This window comes from Orcinus orca, chromosome 3 (assembly GCF_937001465.1).
Source record: "Orcinus orca chromosome 3, mOrcOrc1.1, whole genome shotgun sequence".
Taxonomy (NCBI): Eukaryota; Metazoa; Chordata; class Mammalia; order Artiodactyla; family Delphinidae; genus Orcinus; species Orcinus orca.
In genome coordinates, this window is record NC_064561.1 from 75,750,265 (window position 1) to 75,777,120 (window position 26,856).

Genomic DNA, 26,856 nt, shown 5'->3' on the forward strand with positions numbered 1-26,856 from the left:
AAGTGAGGAAATTCCCTCTGGGAGGACCTGGAGGATTTAATTGGGGAGGAGGGACATTTTCCTAGACAGAAAGAACAGCATGTGAAAAGGCCTGGGAGTGGAATGGGGAGGGAGAATGACCAGTTAGAGGGACTGGAGAGGAATGTCAGTGTGGCTAGAGGAGTGAGCAGGGACCAAACCATGCCGGGCCTTATAGGCCACTTTCAGGACTTTTCCTAAGAACAATGCAATTTCGAAGCTGAGAGTGATGGGTTCAGATCTGTATTCTGAGGAGGTCACTGTGGTTGCCGTGTGGAAGAGAGACGGGAGGAAGTAAGAATGGAGGGGGACAGTCAGCCGGGAAACTGTTGCAATCATTCAAGTGAAAGAGGATGGAGAGAAATGAATGAATTAGAGAGGGATTTAGGTGGTAGAATTGAATGGACGTGGGATATGGAAGGACAGGGTTTGGGGGCGGGGCAGAGGGAAGTGCTGAGGGTGATTCCCAGGCTTCTAGTTAGGTAACTGGTGGTGGTGCAGGGGGCCGGGTGGCTCCCTCAGTGAAGCAGGGAATATGAGAGGTATGGGGGTGGGGGAAGGGGAGAGAGCATGAACTCAGTGCTGGGCACATTGTGATTGAGGTGCCTGTGGACACTCAGCGGAGGCGTAGACTCAGCAGCCATTCATACGCGTCTGGAGCTCAGGAGTCAGGGCAAGGGTAGAGAGAGAAATTTGTGTCATCTGTGTATAGGAAGAAATTATAGAAAGAGGAGAGGAAAGTAGAGTGCCTAGGCCTGAACTCTGAGGAACCCCCAACCTTTATCGACTAATGGGGAGAGAGGGAAAGGCGGGTGAGCTGGGGGCGAAGATGCCTGGGCAGAGGTGGCCAGAGAGGTTAGTGGCAACTGACGGAAAAAAGTGTTCAAGGGAGACAGTGGCCAAATACTGCTGGGGTGTCAGGTGCTGCTGGGGGCTTTGGCAGATGACGACTGAAGAGTGGCTGTTGAATTTAGACTTGGAGGTTATAGAGAGTTTGTTGAGATCTGGTTTGGTCTTGTCGGGAGGCCAGAAGGCCCACTGCAGGGTTCTGAGGGGTGGGAGCAAAGTGAGGACAGACTGCTCTTTCGGGGAATTTTGCTGTGGTTGAGAAGGAGAGAGACACTGCAATAGTTGGTGGGGTCTAATGAGGGTTTTGTTTCCATACTAGAGACCTGAAAATATTTACAGGTCAAGGGATGTATCCATTTAAGGAGAGGAGGTTGAACATTCAAGTGAGAGAAGGGATGATTCACAGGGCAAGCTCCTGAGAAGGGGGAGAGGATGGGAGAACCTGAGCAGACTGAGAGAGACTCCTGCGGCATAACAGGATGTAGCAGAGGCAGGAAGATTTCTGTCTGGTTTTAGTTGAGCTCTGGGGAGGTCAGCTGGTGGCTGAGGAAGGGCAGAACAGTGGCTCATTCTGTGTTTTATGTGTCTTGTGTGTATTTTTCTGCGTGTTCATGCCTTCCCCAGGTCTGGGCTGCCAGCCTGGATGGTGTGCCATAGGGAATATCCCCACACTGGACTGGGCAGAGGCTGAGCACCTCCCATTCTGGCCTAGCTCTCTGATGAGATTCTCAGACACTGTTTCCCCTCATTCATGACTAGGAAGGTTCACAGAGCAGGCGTGGGAACCTGCTTGGCGGCCAGGGATTCCTCTAGCCCAGGTTGAGATTTGCAGCATCCCTGCCTTCACTCCCTCCCAGCCTGGATTGGCTGAAAGAAGTGTCTACTGTTTTTGGCCCATGTTGTATGTAAGGGCTTGGGGAAAACGAAGGTTAGATCCAGGGTGCCCCCCCCCTTCCCCCCCCCACGCCCCCAGGAGGAGTGTCGGATCAGGAGCTGGGGACAGTCTGAATCCTTTTGGGAGCTTGGCCCTGGGGGTGGATGCCAGGTCTCCAGTCTTCTTAAGGTCCTTCTCCACTGTCCCCATCCCTGAGAATCCAGCTCCTGGCCCGGGTGACCCCACCCCCTGTAACCTGATGGTGGTGATGATGGGGAGGCAGCAGTAGGAGCCGTGTATACAGCAGGACCACCGAGGAAATGGGCATTAGCTGGGGCCAGGGTAGCTGGCCAGCAATCAGGGTTCCCCCCCCCGACAGCACCGGCTTCAGGATCGGGTCGTGGGCCCCTCTCCAGCCGCCCAGGGGCCAGGGAGGAGGGCGGGCCGAGTCCCACAGGTGCGAGCGCCAAGGAGAGGCGGGCGCCGTGTACGTGCGGCGAGCGGCGGGCGGCATGAAGGGCGCGAGCGGCGGCCCCAGGCCCGCTGCCGGCTTCCGCGCGGCCGGGCGGCCTCGGCCTTCCCGGGGGTCGCTGTCTGCGGTGGTGACCCCTGGCCGAGGCTGTCTGGGCGCGGAGCCAGGGGCCGGGGGCGGGGGAGCGGGGGGCGGGGCGGGAGGTGGGGACGTGGCTGCCGGTCAAGCGGGCGGAGCCCGGCGACGGCGGGAGGTGGAGCCGCCGAGGGAGGAGGGCCCGAGCGAGCTGGGTGCTGCCGCGGGAGGTTCTGGAAAAGCCGGGAGCAGCGCGTGTCCGGGTGAGCGTCCCGCGCGCCCGCCCCCCGGGTCCGCAGCGGAGCTCGGGCGCAGGCCGGGGTCGCCGGTTCGAGCCTTCTGCCCGCGCGGGGCTGGGAGCTGGGGACCGGGCGTCGCGCCGTCCGGGCCGCAGTCCCGCGACCTCCGCTCTGTTTCTACACCCGTGTGGGTTCCTGTCCCGCCGCCGCGTCGCCTCCCCGAGCTCAGGGTGGTGAGGTCAGCCGCACCCTTCCTTCCAGTCCCCTCGGGGCGGCCGGACCTGGCGGGCAGCGTGGCCGCCCCGCCTGTCAGGCTCCCGGGAAGGGGCGGCCTGGCCCGAAGGCTGCCAGAGGTTGGAGGCGGAGGCAGGGGCGCCGGGCAGGCCCTGAGGGGCCGCTTAGTATTAGGGAGGTCCACCATCCTGCCTCCAAAGGGCTGGGAGTCTGCGGCCATGGCCCCGCTTGCTGCCCATTGAGACAGGCTGTTGGATGAGAAAGTTTTGTTTTTGTTTTCCTTTTCCCCCCCTCCAGACATCCTTTTCTAACCTGCATGGTTTTGCCTCAGCAGGCGCGGAGACTTGTAACTAGTTAATTAATTCAACAAACGGACCCTTCTGCGTATCAGAAACTGCGAGGAGTTGCTAGCCCAGTGGGGCAGGCAGACTGGAAGACCAGGAAAGGCCAGGCCCCGGGCAGTGTGGTGAGTGCTGTGCTGGGAAGGAGCACCGGACTGTGGGTACTTGGTAGAGGATAGGATGCTTCAAGCCAGAGGGCTTCCTGGAGGAGGTGACCCATGAGCTGGAGTGGTCAGATGAAGGCAGAAGAAAGGGTAAGCCGGACAGAGGAACAGCGTGTGTGAGTGGAAGCAGACCTGGGCACTCTAGTGGAAGCAAGGTGATGGGGGAAGGGACACTTTAGGGAATAGCTGCCCATGGACCCTGTCCAAAGAGCTTCAAGTGAGAGGACAGTGCCTGGTATCGTGCCCTGTATGTGGAGGATGCTCAGTGAACCCTTGCACCATAAACATGGATCAGCATAAACCCTCCTTCTTCAGGGCAGAGGCCCCTGGCCTCTGTTTCCTAATCTGACACCTTTAAGGTGGTGTAGAAGAACATCAGAGCCCCTCCCAAGGCTGAGACTGGTGTCTTCTGCTGTAGAGTGACACCTAAGGCTTGTGCTGCTTGATGTAAACCATCTGAAGCTTAGCAACCTCAGTGCTTTTGCAAGAGATCCTGGCCCTGAGAGCAGGAGTTGGGGAACATTGCTTTGTAGCTTAGGGCATTCTCAAATGTCCCTGATTTTGCAGAGATCCACTGTCCACCTAAGAATTTATAGAATGGTTTTGCAAGCTGCTGCCCGTATCACATCTGGGATAGCAGGTTCCATGATTTAGTTCTCCGTTAAATGAACCATGGTTTCCTTTGGCTTGTGCTTAAACAGCCCCTGAAGCTTCCAGGGTGCAGTCTCTCATTTTATTCTGGGCCTCAAGGGCCAGCCTCTCTGTTCAGTTCTCCCTACTTATAAAACGTTTGGGCTTTGAATCCTTTTATCCTTGGGTATCATTTGTAGACGGCCAAGCCCACGCGCTGTGTGGCCCAGCCAAGGAAGCCACGTAGCAGAGTTGGAGTGTGTTGGCTGGGGGCCTCATCCCAGAGATGCTGTCATAGTGGGCCACCCTAGTGCTCTGAGAGGTCAGCAGGCAGACATGGTGGCGACTGAGTATTGTCTGTGGCTTGTGATAGGCCCTTCTACCCTGTCCAATGCTCTGAAATGGGTGTGCCCAGGAGAGTGCCTACTTTGTCACTGGTTTAGCCTGGCCACAGCCAATCTCTGTTCATTCCTGGAGTACCTCCTGTGTGCTGGGCTTCTGCTTAAAGTGTACCTGGGGCTGGAATGAGGGAGGAGGGAAAGGAAGCAGTGGCGGTGGCACTGTCCTTGCCCATGGGTGGCTCACAGTCTCTCTGAGATTGCTGTTTCACGCTGGCAGGTGGTCATGTGCCAGGGAGGAGCTCAGAGTGTGAGTGCTCGTGAGAAGGGGAGACCGCATGGGTACAGCCCTGAGGAATGAGTGGGGTGAGAGAATCGGGGGTCTGCTCATTTCCTGAGAGAACCTCCCTTTTTGACTCTGCCCTCCCACATCCTTGGGAGGGTCTGAGACTGGATGGAAGACCTTGGCCAGTGTGTGGCCACGCTGGCTGTAGTGTGCATTGGGCTGGCCGGTGTGTCCCTGGCTCCTGGGATCTCTCAAGAGTTTAATTCTATGCAGATGGAAGTTGGCAGGAGATGCTGTGATGCAGGCACATGCAAGCCCAGACAGGGTGCTGGAGTGAGAGTTAAGCTTTGAAAACGTTGCTCAAATCTAGCAGTTTGAACTTTTGAAGGGCACCAGGATGGGACATCAGTCTGTTCTTGAGCAGAGAGGGCTGGTGGCTCCTGTGGTCTCTGGGGTTAGAGCTGGAAATGTGGAATGAGGGATATAGTTTTTATTCTCAGAAGGAGCAGAGGAGCATGAAAAGTCTGGATTAGAGACCGAGGAGACCTAGGTCTTGGAGACCTAGGAGAGAGTGTTTGTTCAAGTGGTGTCATTGCAGGGCAGAGGATTAAATGTTTGGGTAGTGAGTTCCCCAGCTCAAATAGGATGTGAGCCTGATCACAGACCAGCATCTGCTCTAGACCTTTCATGAAGTGCTTGCTAAAACATAGCCTGCTCTGTACCCGGCATTCCTGAGGGCCCAGGGTGTGGCCGCGATCCTGAGGCCTGGTACTTGTAGGAACTCGGAGTGAGCAGGTCAGAGACGTAGAAATACGTGAGATTCTAGAGTATTGGTCCAGTCACCTGTTTTTGCCAGAGAACTTTCCTTCCTTGCTGAGAGTTAGAGCCAGTGATAGACCAGTTTTCAGAGTTATTCCCTGATGGTCAATATGTTGCATTACGCCTGACTCCACCCTCTGCTGAATCTCTTAACACTCCTGGGACATGGAGTGTTAAGAGATTCAATTTCTGTCTTGTTTTCATCTTCATTGTCCCCTAGACTGGACCTCCTTTCTCTCCAGGGATCAGCTAGGAAGCTGGCTGCTTCAGGTCTATTGCCGTTCCTCTAGTACCCTTGGTGCTCTTGACTGGTATAAGTTGTGCCTGGTGCTAGGCTGCCCACTGACATCTGTCATCTTATTCAATCTTGAAAACAGCCCTATGATATGCAGATTCTATTATTTTAACTGTTAAATAGATGGGAAAACTGAGGCTCAAAGAGACCCTGTAACTTGTCTAAGTCCCCAAAGCCTGGAAGTGATTGTGGAGCTAAGCTTTAATTCTGGGGGGTCTCTGACCCCAGGGTGGGTGTGCCTCCCTACTAGACTGTACTGTCTTGCCCTGATCTGGGCCATTCGGTCATTTGTGAGTGCTGTGGTGTCTGGGCAGGAGTGACTGCTCACTTGGACTTGAAGCACCATGTTTTTGTCTTCTGGGTCCATGTTGCTGTCTGCCGTCTGGTGGGATCCAGCCACGGACGTCATGAGGCTGCTTTGTGAACCACAATAAAGTCCTTGACCTGGGCAGGCCTGTTCTGCTAGGCCAAAGTGTGGCTCCTCCTTTGGGAAGTCCTTGTGCTATAAGACAACAGATGTTACTGAGTAGGATTGAAGGCAGCAATATATAGTAGAAAGTATGTTTTGGATTTGAGTCTGGGCTCTGCCATTAATTTCCTGTAGCATGTGAGGTGTGCAGGAAACTCTCAGTCTCAGTTATGTATCTTATATATCTATATCTGAAATGGAGATGATTATCTAGTTTACAAGGTGTTGGTGAGGATTAGATGGTAGAAATGAAAGATTTTTGGAAACATGAATAGTGGTTATCTTAGCCTAGAAAACAGAGCCCAAGGCAGAGCTTAAGTACTTAACGCTTTGTTAGAAGGTACGGTTGTGGAGTAGCAAGGGTAAGGGAAAATAAAAGTGAGGTCGAGAAGGAGGCGAAGCATATACAAGGTGGTGCATTAGCAAGCTGGCCAGTCTGCACAGAGATATACTAGTTGCTCAGCCATGAAGGACATCTCTGGGTGAACTCTTCAGAAGCCCCGTGCTGCAGAACAGTTTCTCAGTGAAGGCCTGGAGAGGGAATTTATCTGCTGACGTCCTCTTGTTTCTGTCCTTCATTAGTCACAGTTGCCCCAGGAGGAGTTAATTCCCCCATGCTCACTCGTCAGTTGCACTCCCAGGGCCCCTGGGGAGGTCAGCGTGGTGCTTCGCTGGAGTCTGGAAGTAGCAGGGAGAGTCAGAGATTTGGGGACTGCACAGTCTCCTTCACTGGGTCTGAGGCAGAGCAAGTGGCCCAGGGCCCAGAAGGCAGGTGAGGCCAGGAGAGTACAAGGTGGTATATCAGATGCATCCAGTATAGTGGTGTGTGGATTTTATTCTTTCCTGTAGTTCCTTATAAGGTAGTCTTACCTGGACTGCCAAGTCTTTGCCAAGACTGATTGAAAACCCAACTGGCTTTTGCATGTTGGTTTATACAGCCTTTTCTGCTACTTAATTGTCTAGTTACTGAAGCAGGAGACTTTGGAGTTTTGATGGTACCCACGTGGGAAGTACAAGTCAACATGTCCAGGTACTGGATAGAGAAATTACGGTCAGCCCTCCATATCCGCAGATGCAAAACCTGTGGATACGGAAGGCTGGCTGTACTACACCTATTATATAAGGGACTTGAGCATCTGTGGATGTTGGTATCTGCGGGGCCTCCTGGAACCAATCCCTTGTGGATACTGAGGGACAACTGCATAAGGATAGGTATGCATGCACATCTAGGCTTTGTTAGGTTCTCAGTGAAGGAGAATGTTTTTCCTGTGATGTGGTAGTTGAAGGTATGAAACCTGGAGTCATGAGAAGGGGCTGGAGAGGGCAGTAGGGCCAGGTCACGCAGAGTCAAAAAGTCCCTTAGGGCTAAGTAATTTGGACTTTGTCCTGAGAGTAGTGGAGAGCCTTTGGAGGGTTCTTAGGGAGAAAGAGACCAAATGAGGAGCTGTAGTAACCTGTGATGGCTATTTTGTAGAGCAGAGGTGGGAGGGAGGCCACGTAAGATGAGAGACCAGTGCAGGTAGGGGCCAGTGTAGCTGCAAGAGGGACGTAGGGGTGGCTCAAATCAGGGTGATGATTGAGGCATGACATCAGGCAGGGAGAGTAGGGTGCCGCCCATGCTTCCCTGAGGTGCCAGTGAGAGCAGCTTATGGGCCCAAATGGACAGCCATGTGCATAGGTAGGTAGGGCCTCCTGGAGCCTCTGTTGAACTCTTCCTAGGTTGAGCACGCAGGTCCTCTTGGCTCTGCCATTCAGAGTTGGCCACACTACTGGGAGGTAAGACCGCTGCGGGGAGCCCTGTTCAGGCTCATTTTGCCCCTTCACAGAAGGCAGGCAGCCTCTTGTTCAGAGCTAAGCTAGACAAATACATTGTTAAAACTCAAGCTGTTGCATTTGGGTTGCAGCTGGGAGCTTGGCAGAAGTTCCTGCCTGATGAGGTAAGGGGAGAAGCTAAGGACACTGCTGGTTTGCAGTTGGAAACATCTTTTCATGGTTATTTGGCCAGGTTGTAAACGTCCTTTCCAAAGAGCGGGCATGCTAAGGCCTGTGATTGTATGTCTTGGAATTGTCCTGTGCTTAGAAATAGTGTCGGTCGCCTGGTGGGTGATTTATTGTCACTGGGGTGTTGGCAGGCTTTGGAGGACCTCCCTGTGGGGGTCCAAACTCAGGCTGCTGGGCCGCTTTGGAGTCCGTTTGAGAGGGCCTGCTTTGTTTTCTTTTCATTTTAAATATGAAATATATTTTAAATTTCCCATAGAACTCCTTGTGGAAAGATTAGGAAATAAAGTAAACATAAAGAGAAAAATAAAATGATTTCACCAATGTACAACTAGATTTCTGACTCTCCGCTTGCATATATATGCAGGTATGTAAATTTCCATATATAAACATTTTTCCTTATAAAAATGAAATCACAGAGTATATCTTGTTTGGGAGCCTGCTTTTCTCACTTAACGGGATGCTTTGATCTTCTCTCAATGTTAATGTGCCCACAGTGTCCATTTTTACACAATCCATAACAATCCACTGTTTGGAAGAAATGTAACATCTTCTGTTGTTACAGTTTCCTGGAATGAACAAGTCTGTGGTGAGGGTTTTTTTTTTTTTTTGCTGTTGTTGTTGGGCCAGACTTTGTTCTGAACTTGGGATGCAGCTCAGAAAAAACTCAGTATTGGTTTTCTGTTCAGACTTGGTGATACTTTATTTTCATAAAAGGGGCCTCAATGTTGTCCATTTCTAGGCCTATTCAGCATGGATTTCTGAGGGTTCCTGGAGGGCTTTTGACAGCACTGGACACTGGTGGGGGCACTGGGCAGGCATACATGCTCCCACTTATTCTGTCATAAGCAAGCTCTGGGTATAGGTATGAGATGGGATGGGGGGCATGTAGGTGGTTGGCTTTTCCCATTCTGTGGCACACAGTCTTTCTTGGAGACTGCCTCCTCCCAGCCTGACCCTGATTAGATGGCCTTTTGTACACCTAATACAAATTAGTGTTCGGGGGCTCAGGATCAGGAGAAATAGGCTGGGACTCTAGTGTACCTTTGCCTGGGGTGGCAGTGTTGATTGTGGTGGTCTGGGGGCTGCATGGGAGCGCCTAGCTCTCTGGACCAGCAGGGTTGTCATCCCCCTCCTCCATCAGAGCAGGACTTCGTAGGCTCTTGGTCAGCCCAGAATCCCATCTGTGATTCTTTGGGCTCTGCCTCCAGGCTGGGATTCGTCGATAGGCTCAGTCTAAGCCAGATAGCACATTCCAGAGAAATGACAGCTGGTATTCATGTAATGAAGGAACTTGGCTGCTTTTTCCTGAGTGCTGTAAGGCATGAACCATGGGCAGTATCACCAGGGTGACTTGAAAGGAACAGAGAGTCTTCTCCCTCCCTTAAATTTGTTACCTGATCTCTGAATGGGCATGCCGCTGCAACTGGTGACGGAACAGGGGACAAACACTGGTGCCCCCCAACTTCCAACCGTGTTTGGTCTGGTCTCCTGCCTGGGCACTGCTCTCCCATCACCCCAGCCTGATGGGTAGTTGGCTGATGCCTCATTGTCCACAGATACAGCCTCCTGGCTCTGGGTTTTTACTGTTCCCTCCCTACACACATACAGAAGGTGTTCTTCTGAGCTGATGAAGCCTCTTGAAGTACAAGGAGCAGACCCTAACCCTGTGAATGGGTCTTATGTAAGCAAGAAGAGAGGCCTTCTGGAATCCCAGGGTGGAGATGTGGTATGCTGAGACCTGGGAGCAGATTTGTGGCTGGCAAAAGGGGGATCTGGGCTTTACCTTGGGGCTAGGCTGGGCCGTCTCACCTCTTCTCGGTGACTTGCTTTCATCTGCTGCCCTAACTTTATAATGGATCCCTTAGCCCATACTCCCTACCCTGCAGTAGGTTGTGGGCTGAAGGATCTTGTTCTGTGTATCTCTGGGCCCCTGACACCTAGGGTATTGATGGGCATGATGTCAGCTCTGCAGACATTTGGCAAGGGATGAACAAATGGGGACACTCACTTATTCTCTCCTCTTCCTCATATAGGAACCCGTTTGAGGGTGGGGGTCGTGGTTGGGCTTCTCTGAGCCTAATCTGGAACCACATTGGATTGGAGTTTCTTCTGAAAGGGTGAGGTGAGGAATGGTGGGCGTGACTGTGCATCTAATCATCGCAGGCAAAAAACTGCTGAGCTGGCGTTAGCTCAGACTTAGAATTCTGTGAGATAAGGCTTACATTTTGGAGAGAAAGCATTTGTATTTCCTTTATAGTCCTTGTTTTCTCTCAGTAAATTTCCAGTGGGGCTTGGCTGAAGTAGAGCAGGAAGAGGAGGGACTGACAGAACTGGGGCTTACGTGGGTGCTGTTCCTTCAGCGTGCTCCAGGCTGCATGGCTGAGCTTGGAGTTGATGTCCAAAGTCTCCATTCTGTACTTGGGTCCACTGCCAGTGGGGCTTGCCCCATGGTGTGCCTGCTGCCTTCAGAGCTGGGTCTCGCTATTTCTAGGCTGATGAGAAGACAGCAGCTGGCCTCTTACTCATGTCAGCAACCCAGCCTGGCCCAAGGTTTTGGCCCTGTGTGGCCGATTCATTTTTGTATCCCGAGTGCGTAGCTCAGTGCCTGGCATATGTGGGTCTTTAGTAAATATTTGCGAATGGTGATTCTCCATGAGGACAGTGTCTTCCAAGGAGCTCACTACAGGAAGAGCAGTGTCTGCCCAGTCTGCTCTAACTGTGGCCAGGTGCAGACCAGCAGGGAGCAGTCTGATTTCTCTTCTGGCTCACCATCTGCTGTGCACCTTATTTTGGGTGTGGGTCCCCTGGGGCATATTGTGTCAAGTTCTCTTTCTGTCATTGTCTCTCCTGTACTTTGTCTTCTTGTGGGCAGGGACTGTGTGTTACATCTGGGTCCTCAGCACCTGGCACTGTCCTCACACCTGTGTTGGAAGGAAAGACAGAAACAGAGAAGAGGTCTGGGCCAGAATCTTGAACTTACAGACTATTAGACCCAGAGGTGACTGTCGTCCACGGCCTCCACCTCCATTCAGCCTTCCCGTGCTGTCAGTGGTTACCAGAAGTCGAAAGGCAGAGTGTCTCCCAAGGGCACTTGGCCTCCCAGAGCAGGGGACAGAATTAAGCATACATCTCTGGTTCTATACCCTGGCGTCTTTCCACTGGTGGTCCTGAATATTTTCCCTGGCTTCTGTGTGTTAGGTCAGGATTTTGGCATGTTTGAATGTGTGTATATATGTGCACATGTGTATGTGTATCCTTACTTAAGTTGCTTTTTACCATTGTTGATCTAATGCCTACTATCACTGAATCCCTTGCAGACACTGCCCTCTGTGACCATGAAACTCTGGGTATCCATGTTGCTGGTGGCCTGGTTTGGTGTCCTGGGCTGTGTGCAGGCTGAATTCTTTACTTCTATTGGTATGTGCCAACAGGACTGTTGTCTACCTGAGCAATCCTTGGCTCATGTGCCAGGGGATGTCACTGCCTGAGGCCTGTTCTCATCCAGGGTGGGATGGCCTCATCCACTGGTTTTGACCAGATCTGGGGAGAGCTGCTGTTTCCCCCTCTGAGCCCTGATGACCTGGATGTCCTTCCTGGGAGCCAGCTGTCTCAGCTGAGCCTCCACCCTGGGTAGTGCAGGCTGCTCCTGGGCTGCCTGGCATTTCTGACCAACTTTCTCCTGGACTAGAGAGTAGTTCTGAGCAGAGAAGCCCCCAGGATGTCTGTGTCCCATAACATGACCCAACTGGGTGGCAGTGGGAGAATGAGATTTGGAGTTTCTTCCTTAAGGTGTCCTCAGTGCACTTAATATTCCCTTGGAGCCTCTGCCTCTCTCTTCCTGAAGCGGGGGGCCAGGACCATACGAATGTCTAGGCCTCCTTTAACTCTAGGTCCCCATGATCCCAAGAGAGTTGATATGCCCTTGGCCCAGGGGGCTGGCCTCTGTGCTGACGTTTTGTGCCTCAAGTTTGGGAGCTGGATGTCCCTCATCCATTTCTTACTGGCCCTTTTTTCTCTCCCTTGCAGGGCACATGACAGACCTGATTTATGCAGAGAAGGACCTGGTGCTGTCCCTGAAGGAGTACATCTTGGTGGAGGAAGCCAAGCTCTCTAAGATTAAGAGGTGTCTAATGTCCTAAATCCCCACACCCACCCTGAGCCAGCCCTCCTCCCCTGCCCCACCCCCCACCCCCAGAACCCATCCTGGGTGCCCATAAGAGGAAGCCCTTGAGGGGGCAATGTGGGGCTGGCCTGGAGGTTACTTCATGCCAGTCTCCCAGAGTAGCTAAGTATGTGGGCTAAGGACTCACTGCTTTTTCCTTTTTAAATAGAGACCCCCTGAATCTCACCAGGAAAATTACCATAGGTCAAGATCCGTGTGTTAACCTTCCTTTTTCTCTGGTTCCACAGCTGGGCCAACAAAATGGAAGCCCTGACCAGCAAGTCAGCTGCTGACCCTGAAGGCTACCTGTCCCACCCTGTGAATGCCTATAAACTGGTGAAGCGACTAAACACAGACTGGCCTGCGCTGGAGGACCTTGTCCTGCAGAACTCAGCTGCAGGTGAGGGACAGTGAGCAGGTGGTTGGGTGAGCCAGTATGTCTGTGTGCTGGCACCTGGGGGGTGTGGGTCTGAGACTGTCCTGGGTCGGGGTGTGCACGTGCAGTGTGTGAACATGCAGCCTGACAGTCCAGCGGCTGTCATCTCTGTGGGGACCTGGCAGTTGTCTGTCCTTGCTTTTAATATGTTATAATAATCAGTTCTTCGGGATTCCCTAGTGGTCCAGTGGTTAGGACTCCGAGCTTCCACTGCAGGGGGCACGGGTTTGATCCCTGGTCGGGAGGTAAGATCTTTCATGCCGTGCTACGTGGTCAAAAAAAAAAAAAAAAAAATCAGTTCTCGCCTTTTCCTAGTGTTTTTGGGTCCCTTTTGTTTTTGGTAGTGACTTTTTTCTAATTACGCTTTAGTAATACATATTTATAGAAACGTTGGAAAACACAAAAACAATCATATAAGAAAATTACAGTTCTTAATCCAATTGCCTAGTGATAATCACTGTTAAAATTCTAGTCTTTTTACACATGTATATACATTTTAAAAAATGGAATCATACGTATATATCGTGGAATGCAAACTTATTTGCTTCGAGGGACCAAATGAATTAACAAAAGTAAGATAAGTGGGCTAAGTGGTGGGACCAGTGCAAGCTGGGGAGCACGGGCCTCACCTAAATTCATTCCCATTCATATCTTTTATTTCTTTTTTTTTTTTTTTTTGCGGTATGCGAACCTCTCACTGTTGTGGCCTCTCCCACTGCGGAGCACAGGCTCTGGACGCGCAGGCTCAGTGGCCATGACTCACGGGCCCAGCTGCTCCGCAGCATGTGGGAACTTCCCGGACCAGGGCACGAACCCGTGTCCCCTGCATCGACAGGCAGACTCTAAACCACTGCGCCACCAGGGAAGCCCACCATTCATATCTTTTAGAAAGAAAACATTATCTGTTGGCAGATTTGTGACATAAGCATATACTGTTTTCCTGAATTTTTCAGCTTCTCTATATGTCCTTTAAATGTCCTTCTGCAACATGGTTTTAATGGCTGGACAGTAATATGTCATACTGGTGTAGTGTAAAACTGGTCAAGTCAGTGGATGTGGAATTGTTTCCAGATTATCAGCAATCTTACACATATCTTTATGCCCATCTCTGATTATTTTCTCATGATAAATTCCTATAAGTGGGATTTGCAGGTTAGAGTATGAACTTATTTAAAGCTTTAACTGTGCTTAGTCTTTTACTATGGTAGTACTTTCTATGCTCTGATATTTTCCTCTTAGCAGGAGATGGTGGGGCAGGCCTGGAGGTGGGCCCTTCTAATTCCAGCCTTGAGCCCAGCCCCCCTGGACTCACTGTCTCTTCTCCCTGAGTTGGAAGTGCTGATTAACTTCAGACTCATCGTTGTCTCTCGGGGGCTGAGGCGTTTTAGCCCTTATGGCCAGACTGGGCTGGGCTTGGCTGGGAGCAGGGTGGCCTCCGGGCAGGGATTGGTGAGCTTAGCCGGGCGGAGCTGTGCCCAGTGAGCTCACTGCCTCCAGAAGCCACGGCTGCCTTTCCCAGACCCTGCCTCCCAGCCTGAGTCTGTAGCTCAGAACTGGCTGTCCTGCCTGCAGTGTGGGAGAATAAGCCTGCCCATATGATCTTCTGTTCTCAAGTCTTGTTCTTCATACCCATCCCCCACCGTCAACATCTGGTTCCTCTGGAAAACCTTACAATTACCCGGAGGGAGACAGGACAGCCCCAGACAGCAATACGTTGTTTTCACCTCTTTCTTTCAGAGTTCTTTCCCCTGAAATGGGGAGAGGGGGAGGCAGGGAGACATGCTAACAATGCGGCTTTTTCTGGAAGCATTTTTTTCCCCTGGATTGTAAACTCATAGAGTCCCTGACCATGCAGCCGTGAGGAAGACAGGGTTGCAGCATCTTGGTCCCTGGGTCCCCAGGCAGGGCTAGAAGTGGGTGTTTGAGCCTGAGGTCGTGAGAGTAGGTGGCTATGGGTCCTGCTGCTCTGGGGAAGAGGCCAGAGAAGAAATGGCCTTGGACTTCCCCTACGAATTCTCAGCTTATGAGCACAACTGAAGCCTCTGAATCAGCATGGGAGGGCCTGGCCTCCACCTGGAGTCCTGAGATTGCAGGAGGTGTATATCTTGCTTTACAACTAGGGCTTGGAGTCCCCAAACAGCTTCCTTGGGTGCTTCTGTGCTCAGGGGCTCTCCCAGGCTCCAGGCTGTGGTCTTGAGCACCACAGTTGGGGAACTCATGCCCTGAGCTCATTGTGGGTCTGAGTGGTAGGAGTGCCCTAGTAAGCAGAGCAAGGCCCAGTGTGGTCTCTCAGGGGAACCATGCCGGGCTTATGCAGCCCCACCTAATACTGACCTTGGTCAGATGATTCTCCAGTCCCTAATATTGGTGTGGGGACAGCACCAAACACCTCCAGGACTGTCATCATCACCCTTCTGGATGATAAGGGCCAGTGGTCAGTAATGAGTGGCCAGCTAGGCTCTCTGAGTTGACCACTTCTGTCCCTTGGGCTGTTCAACCTGAGATGTAGGCTAGGAATCTGTGATTACCTGGCCAGGCTAATAATCCTGGATCAAGGTTTTCCATGTGATTTGTTTTCCACTGAGTGGTCAGCAAGTCCTCCCTGAGTCCTTTCCTGTGTCCCTGTCAGTTACCCTCACTGTCCTCTTTTCCTTCTATCTCCACGCCAAGACTCTCAGATTCCCATGTGTTAATTAGTGTTAGGGGGCCTTTCTCTTCAGTTCCAAATGAGCAGCACAGGCAGTTGGTACAGTGAGGAGTGAGAAAGGGGAGGTCTCCCTGGACTGGAGCCATCAAGGAGGGCTTCCTGGAGGAAGGGGAAACAGCCTTTGAGGGAAGGGGCAGGGAGATTGGACTAGCCAGAGACCCTCCGGTGGGTGCCTGTCTGGTTCCAGGTGGAATTCTATCCCTGGATCAGGGTAACCTTTTGTTCTCACTCTCTCCTTTGGAAGGCTTTATTGCCAACCTGTCAGTGCAGCGACAGTTCTTTCCCACTGATGAAGATGAAACAGGAGCCGCCAAGGCCTTGATGAGACTTCAGGACACATACAAACTGGACCCAGACACAATTTCCAAAGGCGAGCTTCCAGGTAACTCACCACTCCATGCAAAGCCTGTCCAGCCTGTGTGTCTGCTATGGTGTATGGACAAGGATGGAGCCACTGCTGACTCATGGTCTCTACGCTCAGGCTCACCACGACCTCTGGCTGTAGTTCTTTCTTGGGTTTCCAGTTGGTGTCAGTCCTCTATTCCCATGACAACTGTCTCCCCTCAGCCCCTGCCCCACCACGTCCCTCCAGTATTAGCCCAGGCCTGTCCTCTCTCAGCTCAGAGAATGCCGAGGTTGCTGCTCAGGACCTCCTTGGTCTCTGTCCCCAGGGCACCACTCAGGTCTGCATCCACACCCACTTCTATTCCCCACCCTCCGATTTCATCTTGCCTAAGACTGATCTCTGGATTCATTGCCCCATGTCCTGTGTGCCCTCAGTTACAGTCTCTGCCCCTGTTCATTCTGTGTCCACCTCTCTGGACTCTTCTCCACATGCTCTGTTCTTGCTTATCTAACAAACCACTCCCTCTGGATCCAAGGCCCTTTTGAGTCTCTGCTGCTGACTGATTGCTTCTCCCTCCTGGCTAGGCAGCTGGAGAGTCATCCACACTCTTTCTCTACTTCCTTGGTTCCTATGTCCTCTTGAACACGCAAAGTCTGGCATCTTTCCCCCCCATTGGCCAATCCTGCCCCTGCAAGGTCACCAGTGGCCGCTTGGCTGGTAAAGCCAGTAGACAGGTTTCAGGCAGAATGTTCTTTAGCTCTTCAGCAGCATTTGGCACACTGATTGCCCCATTCTTCCTGATAGTCTCCCCTCCTTTGAATGCTGGGGCACTGATCTTGGCTGTTTCTCTTTTGGCTCCTCTCTCTCTCATTTTTTTATAGGCCCCTTTTCAATTCGGTTGTCTGCCTCAGTATGTTTATAAGAAGACGTGTTGGGGTTTGGGGGCTATTAAAGGCCAATAAACCCAGGGATTCAGTTAGACTCCATTAGACCTTGGATGCCACCTCACCCGTGGGGACCCTGTAGGAGGCACAGCGGATGGAATCACGGTGAGGGGGAGGGATGCACTGTGTTGCCGGCTGGTCAGGGCCTGGAGTCTTGGTACTGAGGAGTCCAGTGAGCCAACAGGAAGGAGTGTAGACTTCTCCTTAATCCTCACTCAGTCAGGTTTTGGACCAAGCCAGGCCATGAGGCCAGAGAGAGAAGGTGGCTTGGGGCACCTGCAGGATATTTTCACCCTGTAGCTGTGAGAATGGTTGGTGGGAAGAGAGAGCCAGGCATTGACCTTTTACATTCAGTTAACAGACCCATCCATATCCTGGAGGGGAAATGAGGGGTGGATGGGAGTTGTTCCCCAGGATGCCACCCCTACCTGGTGTCTCCCTAAGCACCTTCTCCAAGTGAGCCCAGCCATTTCCATCACTTGAGGTATCACCTGTACATGGATGACATCCAGATCTGTGTTCCCTGTCAGGGCTTGTCTTCTGAGCTTTCAACCAGTGCAGGCAAATGGCTGTGGGACATCTCTACTTGGATGTTCCTTGGGCTCCTTAAAATTCACGTGTCCCAAACTGAAATCCTCATCCCTTTTTGAACTGTCTACTGTCTTTCCTCCTTACATCAGCAAAAAGCACTCCATCCACTGGCTGCTCTGGATTCTACCTCCCTACAATGTCTTTTGTACTTGGAGGCCCTGACTCCAGCCTCATGGTCACTTCTTTCTCAACTGGATTATTGAAATATTATTCTAATTTATTGTATACCTCCAGCTCACTCCTTAAAATCATCCTCCGTGTGGTCTTAAGCACATATCTTTTTACATGAGTTCCTGATCACAATGCTTAACTTTTAGGGCTAAACCAAATTCCTCTTAATGTGTGGTTTTTGTGGTCCTGTGTGGCACCATCTCCCTGGCTTCCTTGTCTGTTGTACTAAAGCTTTGCCACTGCTCAGCTTCTTTGTTCATCCCACAACCTCTGCAGGAATACCTTTACCCGCTTCAGCTGGGTTTCATCACGTGTGATTGCCCTTCAGCCCTCAGCTCTGCTGGCATTCTCCAGGGAACACTCTCTAGGGAGCAGACTTTCAAGTTGGCTTCTGGGAAGGATGCTGAGTGTCTGGGAGCCATTCTTGACATTCTTGGTATCTGTGAGACATGTTGATAATAGCTACTGATTATTACCACTCTGGGGAATCATAGGAGACACTTTCATATGTCGTCTTGTTGAATTCTTGGCGCAAGTCCTCTAAAACTGATGGTATTATCTCTATTTAGAGATAAGGGACTAAGAATCAGAGGGGCTACGTAACTTGTCCATAGTCACACAGTTGTGGGGTGCCATAGTTAGGCCCACACAGATCCTGTGTTGTCCAGCTCACTCAGCTGTGTTATACTGCCTCCATCAGTGTTCAGTCCCTCGGCCTACAGAGCCAGAGATCTGTGGAGGTACGTGGAGAGTGAACAGGGACTCAAGGACCTCCCCACCCCAATCTGTGGTCTGCCTACTAGCTCTGTCTTGTGTTTACTCTCCCCATTTTCCTGTCCCACATTGTCTGTTCTGAGCCATCATGGCGAGCAACCCTTGGTCTCTGAAGCAGCCAACATGTTGCATCAGGGGTTTCATCCTGGACATCTTGGACATCAGGCAGCAAGAGCCTGCTTTGAGGCAACTCTTCCATGTCAGCCATGCCTAGGCTGCTCTTGATGGGGTTGTAGGGAAACTCCCTTGCTTTCCAGGGAGGGTCACAGCCTAAACCCTGCATCTCCCCATAGCTTACACACCACATCTCCTTTTTGACTTGAAACTCTCTTCATGGTCACTTTCCAGCGCTGAGCCAACAGCAGATGACCTGTAGTCACAGGACCTGCTGAATTGATCTTCACCAAGGGCCCCACCACCTAGTGGTCAAAGCTGGCACTGCAGTCTTATCTCTTGCTCTCCCTTGGCATCTGTCACATCACTCCTGCTCCTTCTGTTTCTTTCTCAGTGTTATTCACTCTGTCCTTTCTGTATAGATGGTCTCTGGGGCCCTGGCCTCAGCCACCTTCTCTACTCTTTCCTGACACTATTTCTGGAAGCGATTATCTTCATCCATGGCTTTACCTGCCACCTAAGTTCTGTTTTTTTATATTTAACTTATTTTTCTGACTTCCAGTCTCAAATGGCCAGCTGCCTCATAGACATCTGCCATGTGGCTCACAGGACCTTTATACTTTCCTGAACACTATTCCTTGGGCTTCCTTGGCTCTTCCGTAACAAAGGACCCTTCCCACTTGGGGAGTCTGAAGTTAGGAGGCAGGCTGTGCACCCCAGCCCGAGGCAGGGCCAGCCTGGCTGTGCTTTCCGTACTAATGGCCCTTGGAGGTGTGTGGTCTGAAATTCTGGTGGGGCTCTGCTGGGCTGATGCCCCCCACCTAGGGACCCGGGCTCCCTCAATGGGGGAATCTTTCTCCCTAACCCAGAGGCTCTTTGAGCCTGACTATTTGCCTCTCCTGCTGCAGGAACCAAGTACCAGGCAGTGCTGAGTGTGGACGACTGCTTTGGGATGGGCCGCTCGGCCTACAATGAAGGAGACTATTACCACACAGTGCTGTGGATGGAACAGGTGCTGAAGCAGCTCGATGCAGGGGAGGAGGCCACCACATCCAAGGCCCAGGTGCTGGACTATCTGAGCTATGCCGTCTTCCAGTTGGGTGACCTGCACCGTGCCCTGGAGCTCACCCGCCGACTGCTCTCCCTTGGTAAGGAGGTTCTAGGGGAAGGTCAGATGCAGAGGGGGAGGTAGCAGGGGAACTGGTCACCCTGCTGACCACTACCTGACTGCTCTCCAGGAACTGAGCCAGTCTGACCTGCCGCCTAGCCACTGACTAATGCTTTGCTGCTTTCAGGCGCAGTCCAGCTGCCAGCTAGCTCTTTACCAACTGTAGTTCTGGCTTAGCCCTTGCCCAATCACTGATGGATACACTCAGGCCTATGGCACCCGTGGCCCTACACATGGATTCCTAGTCCATTTCTAAATACGAATCCAGTGCTTCAGTGCATCTGCTGCTATGTAGGGTGGAGCCTATACTGCGTCAGGAATAGCTTGAGAGGCAAGCTGTATTTCAGGGTTGCTGCAGTGACAGTGACCTGACCTGTTAGAGCCCTGAGGTCTAACTGGTGGACTTGCCATGGCTTTGGTGATTTCAGTTGTCCTGTGGGGTTAGACTGAAGGGGATCAAAAGCACTGTGTCTTAAGAACCCATTTGTTCCACCTCATACTCATATATGGGATATCATAGTCTGAGATTTCACAGACCAGCAAAGACTTCCTTTCACTGCTCCTTTTCATGGGCTTTGGGTCTGAGACCAGCTAGTGTGAATGTCTGTAAGATGGATGTAGGAAGAGAGCTTTTTTGGACTCTGTCGTGTTAGTAAGAGCCTTGTACAGGGAGTCAGGACACCTGGATTCCTCTTCTGAATAACCTAACCTTAATCTGTAACATCTTTGGGCCGCAGTTTCCTCATCTGAGGGGTAGCACAGTAATCCTGCCAAGCTTGCTCCTTCTTGTTGTGAGGCCCACAGGACAAAGCTGTGGGAGTGTCATGTGGCCCTTCTTGCCGCCGGTGTTTCAGCCTGCCTTCTAGCTGTGGCCAGCATGTGATGTCACCAGTAGTGGATGTACTCTAGGGGACGGCTGTAACTAGCACACAGCCAAGTGGGGAGGAGGAGGCTGAACTCTGGCCTGCTTCTCTGGACCTGTGTCCTTGGGACTTCCAGGGAATTCCGGAGGAGAGCCGCGTTGGTGGCTAAGCGTCCCCTGCGCCCCGCTCTTGTTGCTCATTTCTCATCTCTGACCAGAGTAGGGAGAACCTCTGTTGGCCTTTCCTCTACGACCAGCAAACTGTGCTTAGGTGCTGTAGAAGGCAGAATGCTGCGTGCGAGTGAGCTGCTGGGAGAGAAAACCACTTACAGAATAATTTCTCTAAATGATCTAACAGATGTTTGTGGTTTCCTTTTGCTTCTTCTTCTTTGCTTTTTCTAGACCCAAGCCATGAACGAGCTGGAGGGAATCTGCGCTACTTTGAACGGTTGTTGGAGGAAGAAAGAGAAAAAATGTTATTGAATCACACAGAAGCTGAGCTAGCACCCCAGGAAGGCATATATGAGAGGCCTGTGGACTACCTGCCCGAGAGGGATATCTACGAGAGCCTCTGTCGTGGGGAGGGTGTCAAACTGGTGAGACACGTGGATGGGTCAGGGCCCAGGCTGTGGACCTAGACTTTGGCTCTGGACAGGCAGATGTGAGGAAGATGTTCCTCTGTCTGTAGGTAGTTTTCTCAATTCTTGGTAGCATCTGCTGAGGCTGACACATGGGTGTGCTCTGAGGTATAGGACAGGAGACTTGTCTTCCCTGATGTCCTAGGCAGAGTTTCAATCCTCTAAGTTATTACTGAGCTCCCCTCCCCACCCCAACAGGGCAGCTTCTACTTGACTCACTATTCTGAAGAAAGCCATGAGTGTGGATGTGCCTTGGGCCTCCACTGAAGTCATGATCTCTAGCAAAGACCAGGCAGTTGCTAGAGTTTGGTGTGGGGTATCACTGGCCTTTGAGAGCCCTTGGACCCCAGTGCTTCCTCAAGGAGGCTCAGGTGTGAGACAATCTCTCGGTCTTCTCCATGCCCATGTCTGCTTGGCTCCCACTGGCTCCTCTGTCTAGAAAGACTTCTCCCTGGCCCTAGCCCTCCTGACCTACTCACATCTCTGTGAGAGGGGCCAGGGATTACACCCTGCTACAGGACTTGTCAACATGAGGTATTCTTGGGAGGGAAGAAACATTGCATGATTTGTGGGGTATCATTTCATGCCAGTCAAACTGAGGGGCTTTTGTTTTCTTCTCTGGTGAGGCGGGAGGGAGCGGCTGCTGGACATGGGGTGTGAGGCCAGTGTTTGCAGCCAGCTAGCCTGGGACTGAGGGTTAGGACTCACTCAGTTCAGGGCTTGTTGCTCTGTGCTCCCCAGACACCCCGAAGGCAGAAGAGGCTTTTCTGTAGGTACCACCATGGCAACGGGACGCCACAGCTGCTCATCGCCCCTTTCAAAGAGGAGGATGAGTGGGACAGTCCACACATCGTCAGGTACTACGATGTCATGTCTGACGAGGAAATCGAGAGGATCAAGGAAGTTGCAAAACCCAAAGTAGGTGTCTCTGCAGTTCCTTCTTGGGCCACTCACTCCTGGTACCATGGGGCAGTTTGGTTGCTTACCCGGCTGGCCTTTGCTTATGTCTTGCATGAGTCCACTGTCGGGTACTAAGGTACTAAAGACTCAATTTGACCTTGAGGGTTCATAGTCCAGTGGGGGAAGAAAATTGAGGGAACCAGTATGGACAGACAAGGGCTGTGATAGAAGGGCACATTGGAAGCAGGGCAAGCCCACAGTGAGAAGTGTCACCTCACCGTGTTGGGGGCTGGTGTGTGGGCTAGTTTTTAGGAAGTTATGCCTTGGGGCACTGCCAAGCTGGGTCCTGTGGGTCTCCTGATTAGGATTGCAAAGAAGTGATTGACTTGGAGGAGCACGAACATCTCTACAGTAGTGAGTCTTCTCATCCAAGAGCACTCTGGGTCTCTCTATTTATTCATATCTTTAAAATTGTTCTTCACCTAAGCCCTGCACTTTTCTTGTTAAATTTATTCCTAGGCAGTGTTTTTTTTGTTGTTGTTATTGTAACTTCACAAAAAACTGTTTCTTTCGTCATTATGTTTTTACTGGTTACATTATTAAATTAGTTTACTATTATATACTAAACTATTGATTGTAAAAATATATTTCATAGTAATAGCTAATGTTTACTGAGTTGAGAAGTGTGGCAGGCCCTGGGTTTTTTTGTTTTGGTAAATTTATTTATTTTATTTTATTTTTGGCTGCGTTGGGTCTTCGTTGCTGTGTGCGGGCTTTCTCTAGTTGTGGTGAGCGGGGGCTACTCTTTTGAGGTGCACGATCTTCTCATTGCAGTGGCTTCTCTTGCTGTGGAGCACGGGCTCTAGGCACATGGGCTCAGTAGTTGTGGCACGTGGGCTCAGTAGCTGTGGCTCACGGGTTCTGGAGCACAGGCTCAGTAGTTGTGGCACATGGGCTTAGTTGCTCCGCGGCATGTGGGATCTTCCCGGACCAGGGCTCAAACCCGTGTCCCCTGCATTGGCAGGCGGATTCTTAACCACTGCACCACCAGGGAAGTCCTGGCAGGCCCTCTTCTAAGTCCTTAACATATGTTAACTGCTATGTCTATTTAGCAGGCTCTGTCATCATCTTCATTTTACCTGCAAGGAAACAGACATGGTGCAGATCACAGCTACTTGTTGAACTCACTTATTCTTCATCTGGATTTTAGCTAATCGTCTTGGGTTGTCCAGATAGTATTAGCATCTGCAAATAAAAATTTTGTTTTCTCCATCCTAATAGTTACAGTTCTTTTGTTTTTGTTGTCTTCTTGAACTGCCCAGAGCTTCTAGAGCATTTTTACAATAGGAATCTTTGTCTTGTTCCTGAATTTCATGGAAATTCTTTTGGTATTTCATTGCTAAGTATGCAGTTGGCTGTTGGTTTTGTATATATTCATCATGTTATAAAATTATTCTTCTATTTCTAGTTCATAAAAGATTTTCTCCTTTTTGACATCTTTCAAAGAGAACTACTTTCTGCCATATCCCCATCCTTCTCCTATCACTGGTGATTTAGAAGGGAGGATTTAGCTGGAGATCCTCTATTGCTCTGCTCCTAATAGAACTGTAGAGGCCAGGAGGCCCAGCACTCCTGGAGAGATCTAAAATAGGTTCCTATCCTAGGCCCTGGACTGTACCTTGGAACAGCCTTGGCTTGAGATACTAGGACATCTACGGCTCAGAGTCAGTTCTTAGTGTCATTGATGTCGCTGAGGGAGGGTCTAGCCAGTGTGTGTGGAGAATGGGGACCAGAAACACCTCGCCCCCTGCCCCCCAGCTTCCATTCCCTGGACCAGCTCCAGATTCCTCCAGGAAAGAAAACTGCTTTCTTGGCTGTCAGGTGGGAGAGGCACTGTTGTGCCATAGCCTCCTGAGAGAGTGCTCCCTTGTCTCTCCGACCAAAGCACTAAAACATTGCTGTGTGTGTGTGTGTTGATGTTGGGTGCATGTGTGCACATGGGTGTGGCTGGGCAGTGTGGGCAGGGAGGAGCGTGTTGGGAAAATTTGTCTTTGAACAGAAGCCATGTGAAGAGCCAAACGTGTTGGCTATTACAAGCTGACCTCTCCTTTCCGGAGCCTGTGAGGGACAGATGCTATGCTGGCTTTGAAGTAGGGCCCATGAGCTTAACTTGTCCTGTGGGGAATGCCTGGCAGCTGCCTGTGGGTCTCTGGTCTGCTTTCAAAATAGCCCTGTCTATCCCTGGGAGCAGAGCCCCAGCTGCCCAGAGCCTCCCTGTGGGTGTCAGGCCAGTGCTGCGGCTCACATGTTTGGATGGGGTCTAGCTGCAGCTGCAGTTGTCATCAGGAAAGAACCGTAGATACGATCTCAGGGAAGCTCTCTGCTCTGGGTGCAGTGCCATCCTACCAGAATGTGCTGCAGCAGCTCGTGTCCAGGTTGGTTGATCTCACCTCCTGGTCAGTCTTCTAGTCCATCCACCCCCTCCATCCCTTCTGCCACCTCTTGCCCTGACCTCTCCCTTACATCCTCACTGGCCTCCTTCTTCCTGCTTTGACACCTCCTTAGCCAGCCCTCCATGATGTCTCCACAGTGATCCTTCTTACATTCAGATTGTGGTGTCCCTCCCCTGCATAAAGCCTTCCCTGCTTCTCATTGGTCATAGGTTGCATCCAGCCCAACCCCCACTTGCCTCCTCAGCCTATTCTCATCTCTTTGCTCTGAGTTCTAACCCACAGTCATAGTGCCACATCCATTTTCACCTCTGGGCGTCTGCATCACTGTTCTTTCCCTGTTCCTGTAATGTTCTCCCACCTGGCTAACTCCTACTTACCCTTCAGATCTCAGCTAGGTGGTCCCCCCTGTAGGAAACCATTCTTGACCCTGTAGACTGAGCTCCCACAGACATTGAGCTTCCCCTCTCCCAGTACCTACCATGCTGTGCTGTGATTACCCAGCTAGTTTTCTGCCTTCCCCACTTGACTGAGTTGTATGAGGGCAGGGGCCATGTCTTAGTCACCCAGCAGTGCCAGGCACATAGTAAGCACTCATTAGGACAGTCCACAGCCGAAGCACTGGGGGCTGGCTCCAGGCAGCAGGTCCTTCCTGGGAGTATCACTGCACCAGTCTGTGGAGACTGGGGGGATATGAGGTAGGTGAGGTGGGGTGTGTGCATGTGTGTGTGTGTGAGTGTGTGTGTGTATGAGTGAGTATGTAGAGGTGGCTTCCAGGCAGCAGTTTACTTATTGCACCTTGTAGATTCCTTTCCTATTCTATCATCTGACCTCGCAGGCCTCCCAAGGTAGTGAAAACTGTGCCTTCTTTTTTTGTTCCTTGCAGCAGTGGGAGGCCAGCGTGGGCTGGTGCAGTAGGAGAGTGTTTGGGTAGGTTTCTGGGCAGAGAAGGCCGCTGAGGTTCAGAAGGACAGTGTAGTTGACCACGTTGAGAGGAGCATGCAAGATTGAGGCTCAGGGATGGCAGCACAGTCTGAATGTGATAGGAGCAGCCAGGTGCAGGAAGGTGTGGTGGGTGGGCCTGGTGAGAAAGGGGCTGTCCAGGCAGATGGGCAGATGGACAAAGCAGACTCCATAGGCATAATTCTGCAGACAGCATGGACCTGGGAGGGAGCAGGGGCAGGCAGCAGCCAAGCAGGGTAGTGGCCAGGGTCTGATAGAGCAGGAATTTGGAGGCCCCAGACCACTGCCCTGGCCTGGCTTGCAGGATCATGGGGCCTTGGCTAGAGCCACTGACTGCAGAGCTCCTTCCCGCACTGGCCTGATTGACAGATCAGGACCCAGTCTCTCCAAGAAAAAAATACTCAAGGCAAAGAATGATAAGTCTGCCCTTTCTTCCTGCCTTCCAGCTTGCACGAGCCACTGTTCGTGATCCCAAGACAGGTGTTCTCACTGTTGCCAACTACAGAGTTTCCAAAAGGTTAGCAAAGGTGATGGTGGTGGCGGGGTGGCTGCTCAAGCCCCAACTCCTGGGCCTCCCAGTTGCTATTGAAGGGAGGGTGGCTTGGCTTGTCCTCCCTGCTGGCACCTCCCCTACATGGAGCACGCACCCTGTGCTGCCTGTTAGTGCTGGCCCTGATGCTGGGGAGAGAGTGCAGAACTGCATCGAAACCTGCCTTCCCCACCTTCCTTTCTCTCCCTCTCGTTTTGGCTTAGCTCCTGGCTGGAGGAGGATGATGACCCTGTTGTGGCTCGGGTGAATCTTCGGATGCAGCACATCACAGGCCTAACAGTAAAGACTGCAGAATTGTTGCAGGTATGGCTTGTTTCTGGGAACCCTGGAGTTGGGAAGGGAGTATTTCTAGCTAGATGTTCTTCCAGGGTGCTCAGGGCCAGACATAGGGAGGCTTGCCCAGTAAACGGTAGGACTGCAGGATGCTATGAGTATGGAGTGGCCTTGTGTTGGGAAGCCAGAATTAAGTATGCCCACTGGCATTCAACAATTAGCATTGAACAAATGTCAACTGAATGTCTTTTGTGTGCCCAAGTATCATACTCGGAGCTAGGGATCATTGGTGGGCATGGCAGGCCCATTTATGTCTTCTTGACTACAGAAGCTGAAATCCTGAGTTGTTTCAGGGACACCTCTAAGAGCTATAAATATCTTCATGGGTCATGGTTCTGAGTCATAGTCAAATGCACTTGGAGGTAAAGTGTTCTGTAATACATTGGTAGCATTGAGAGGCCTGGACTGGTTGGCTGGTGAAGGTGGAATGCTCCTTTCTAAGTACCCCCTTGGGACCCTGGCCTCCTGTTTTTCATTTCAGAGGTGATTGTGAAGAAACATGGTAGCACCATGCTGAAAATTTTGGGTAAAGCTCCTACTAATGTGTTGTCTGTTCTGTTGAGTTCAAATCAGTACTGGCCACACTCCCTTCTGAACATCCTAACTTCTGGGTTCTGCTGTAAAATGATGATCTGAGACACTG

General features: G+C 51.5%; 1 protein-coding gene across 16 annotated transcripts in view; it reads left to right on the forward strand.

The window, feature by feature from the left end:
- Nucleotides 1–2,429: 2,429 nt before the first annotated feature.
- Nucleotides 2,430–26,856, forward strand: part of P4HA2 (prolyl 4-hydroxylase subunit alpha 2) — a 66,542-nt gene continuing 42,115 nt past the window's right edge. For 6 of the 16 annotated variants that reach the window (XM_049707251.1, XM_049707247.1, XM_049707261.1 and 3 more), the window contains exons 1-11: nucleotides 2,430–2,551; nucleotides 3,096–3,356; nucleotides 11,422–11,521; nucleotides 12,131–12,227; nucleotides 12,515–12,666; nucleotides 15,654–15,791; nucleotides 19,258–19,497; nucleotides 20,782–20,975; nucleotides 21,759–21,935; nucleotides 25,777–25,847; nucleotides 26,084–26,183. In XM_049707251.1, coding sequence (XP_049563208.1) covers nucleotides 3,321–3,356; nucleotides 11,422–11,521; nucleotides 12,131–12,227; nucleotides 12,515–12,666; nucleotides 15,654–15,791; nucleotides 19,258–19,497; nucleotides 20,782–20,975; nucleotides 21,759–21,935; nucleotides 25,777–25,847; nucleotides 26,084–26,183 — 1,305 coding nt within the window. In that variant the 5' untranslated portion in view covers nucleotides 2,430–2,551; nucleotides 3,096–3,320. The other 10 variants (XM_049707257.1, XM_049707258.1, XM_049707255.1 and 7 more) reach the window with 10 other exon arrangements.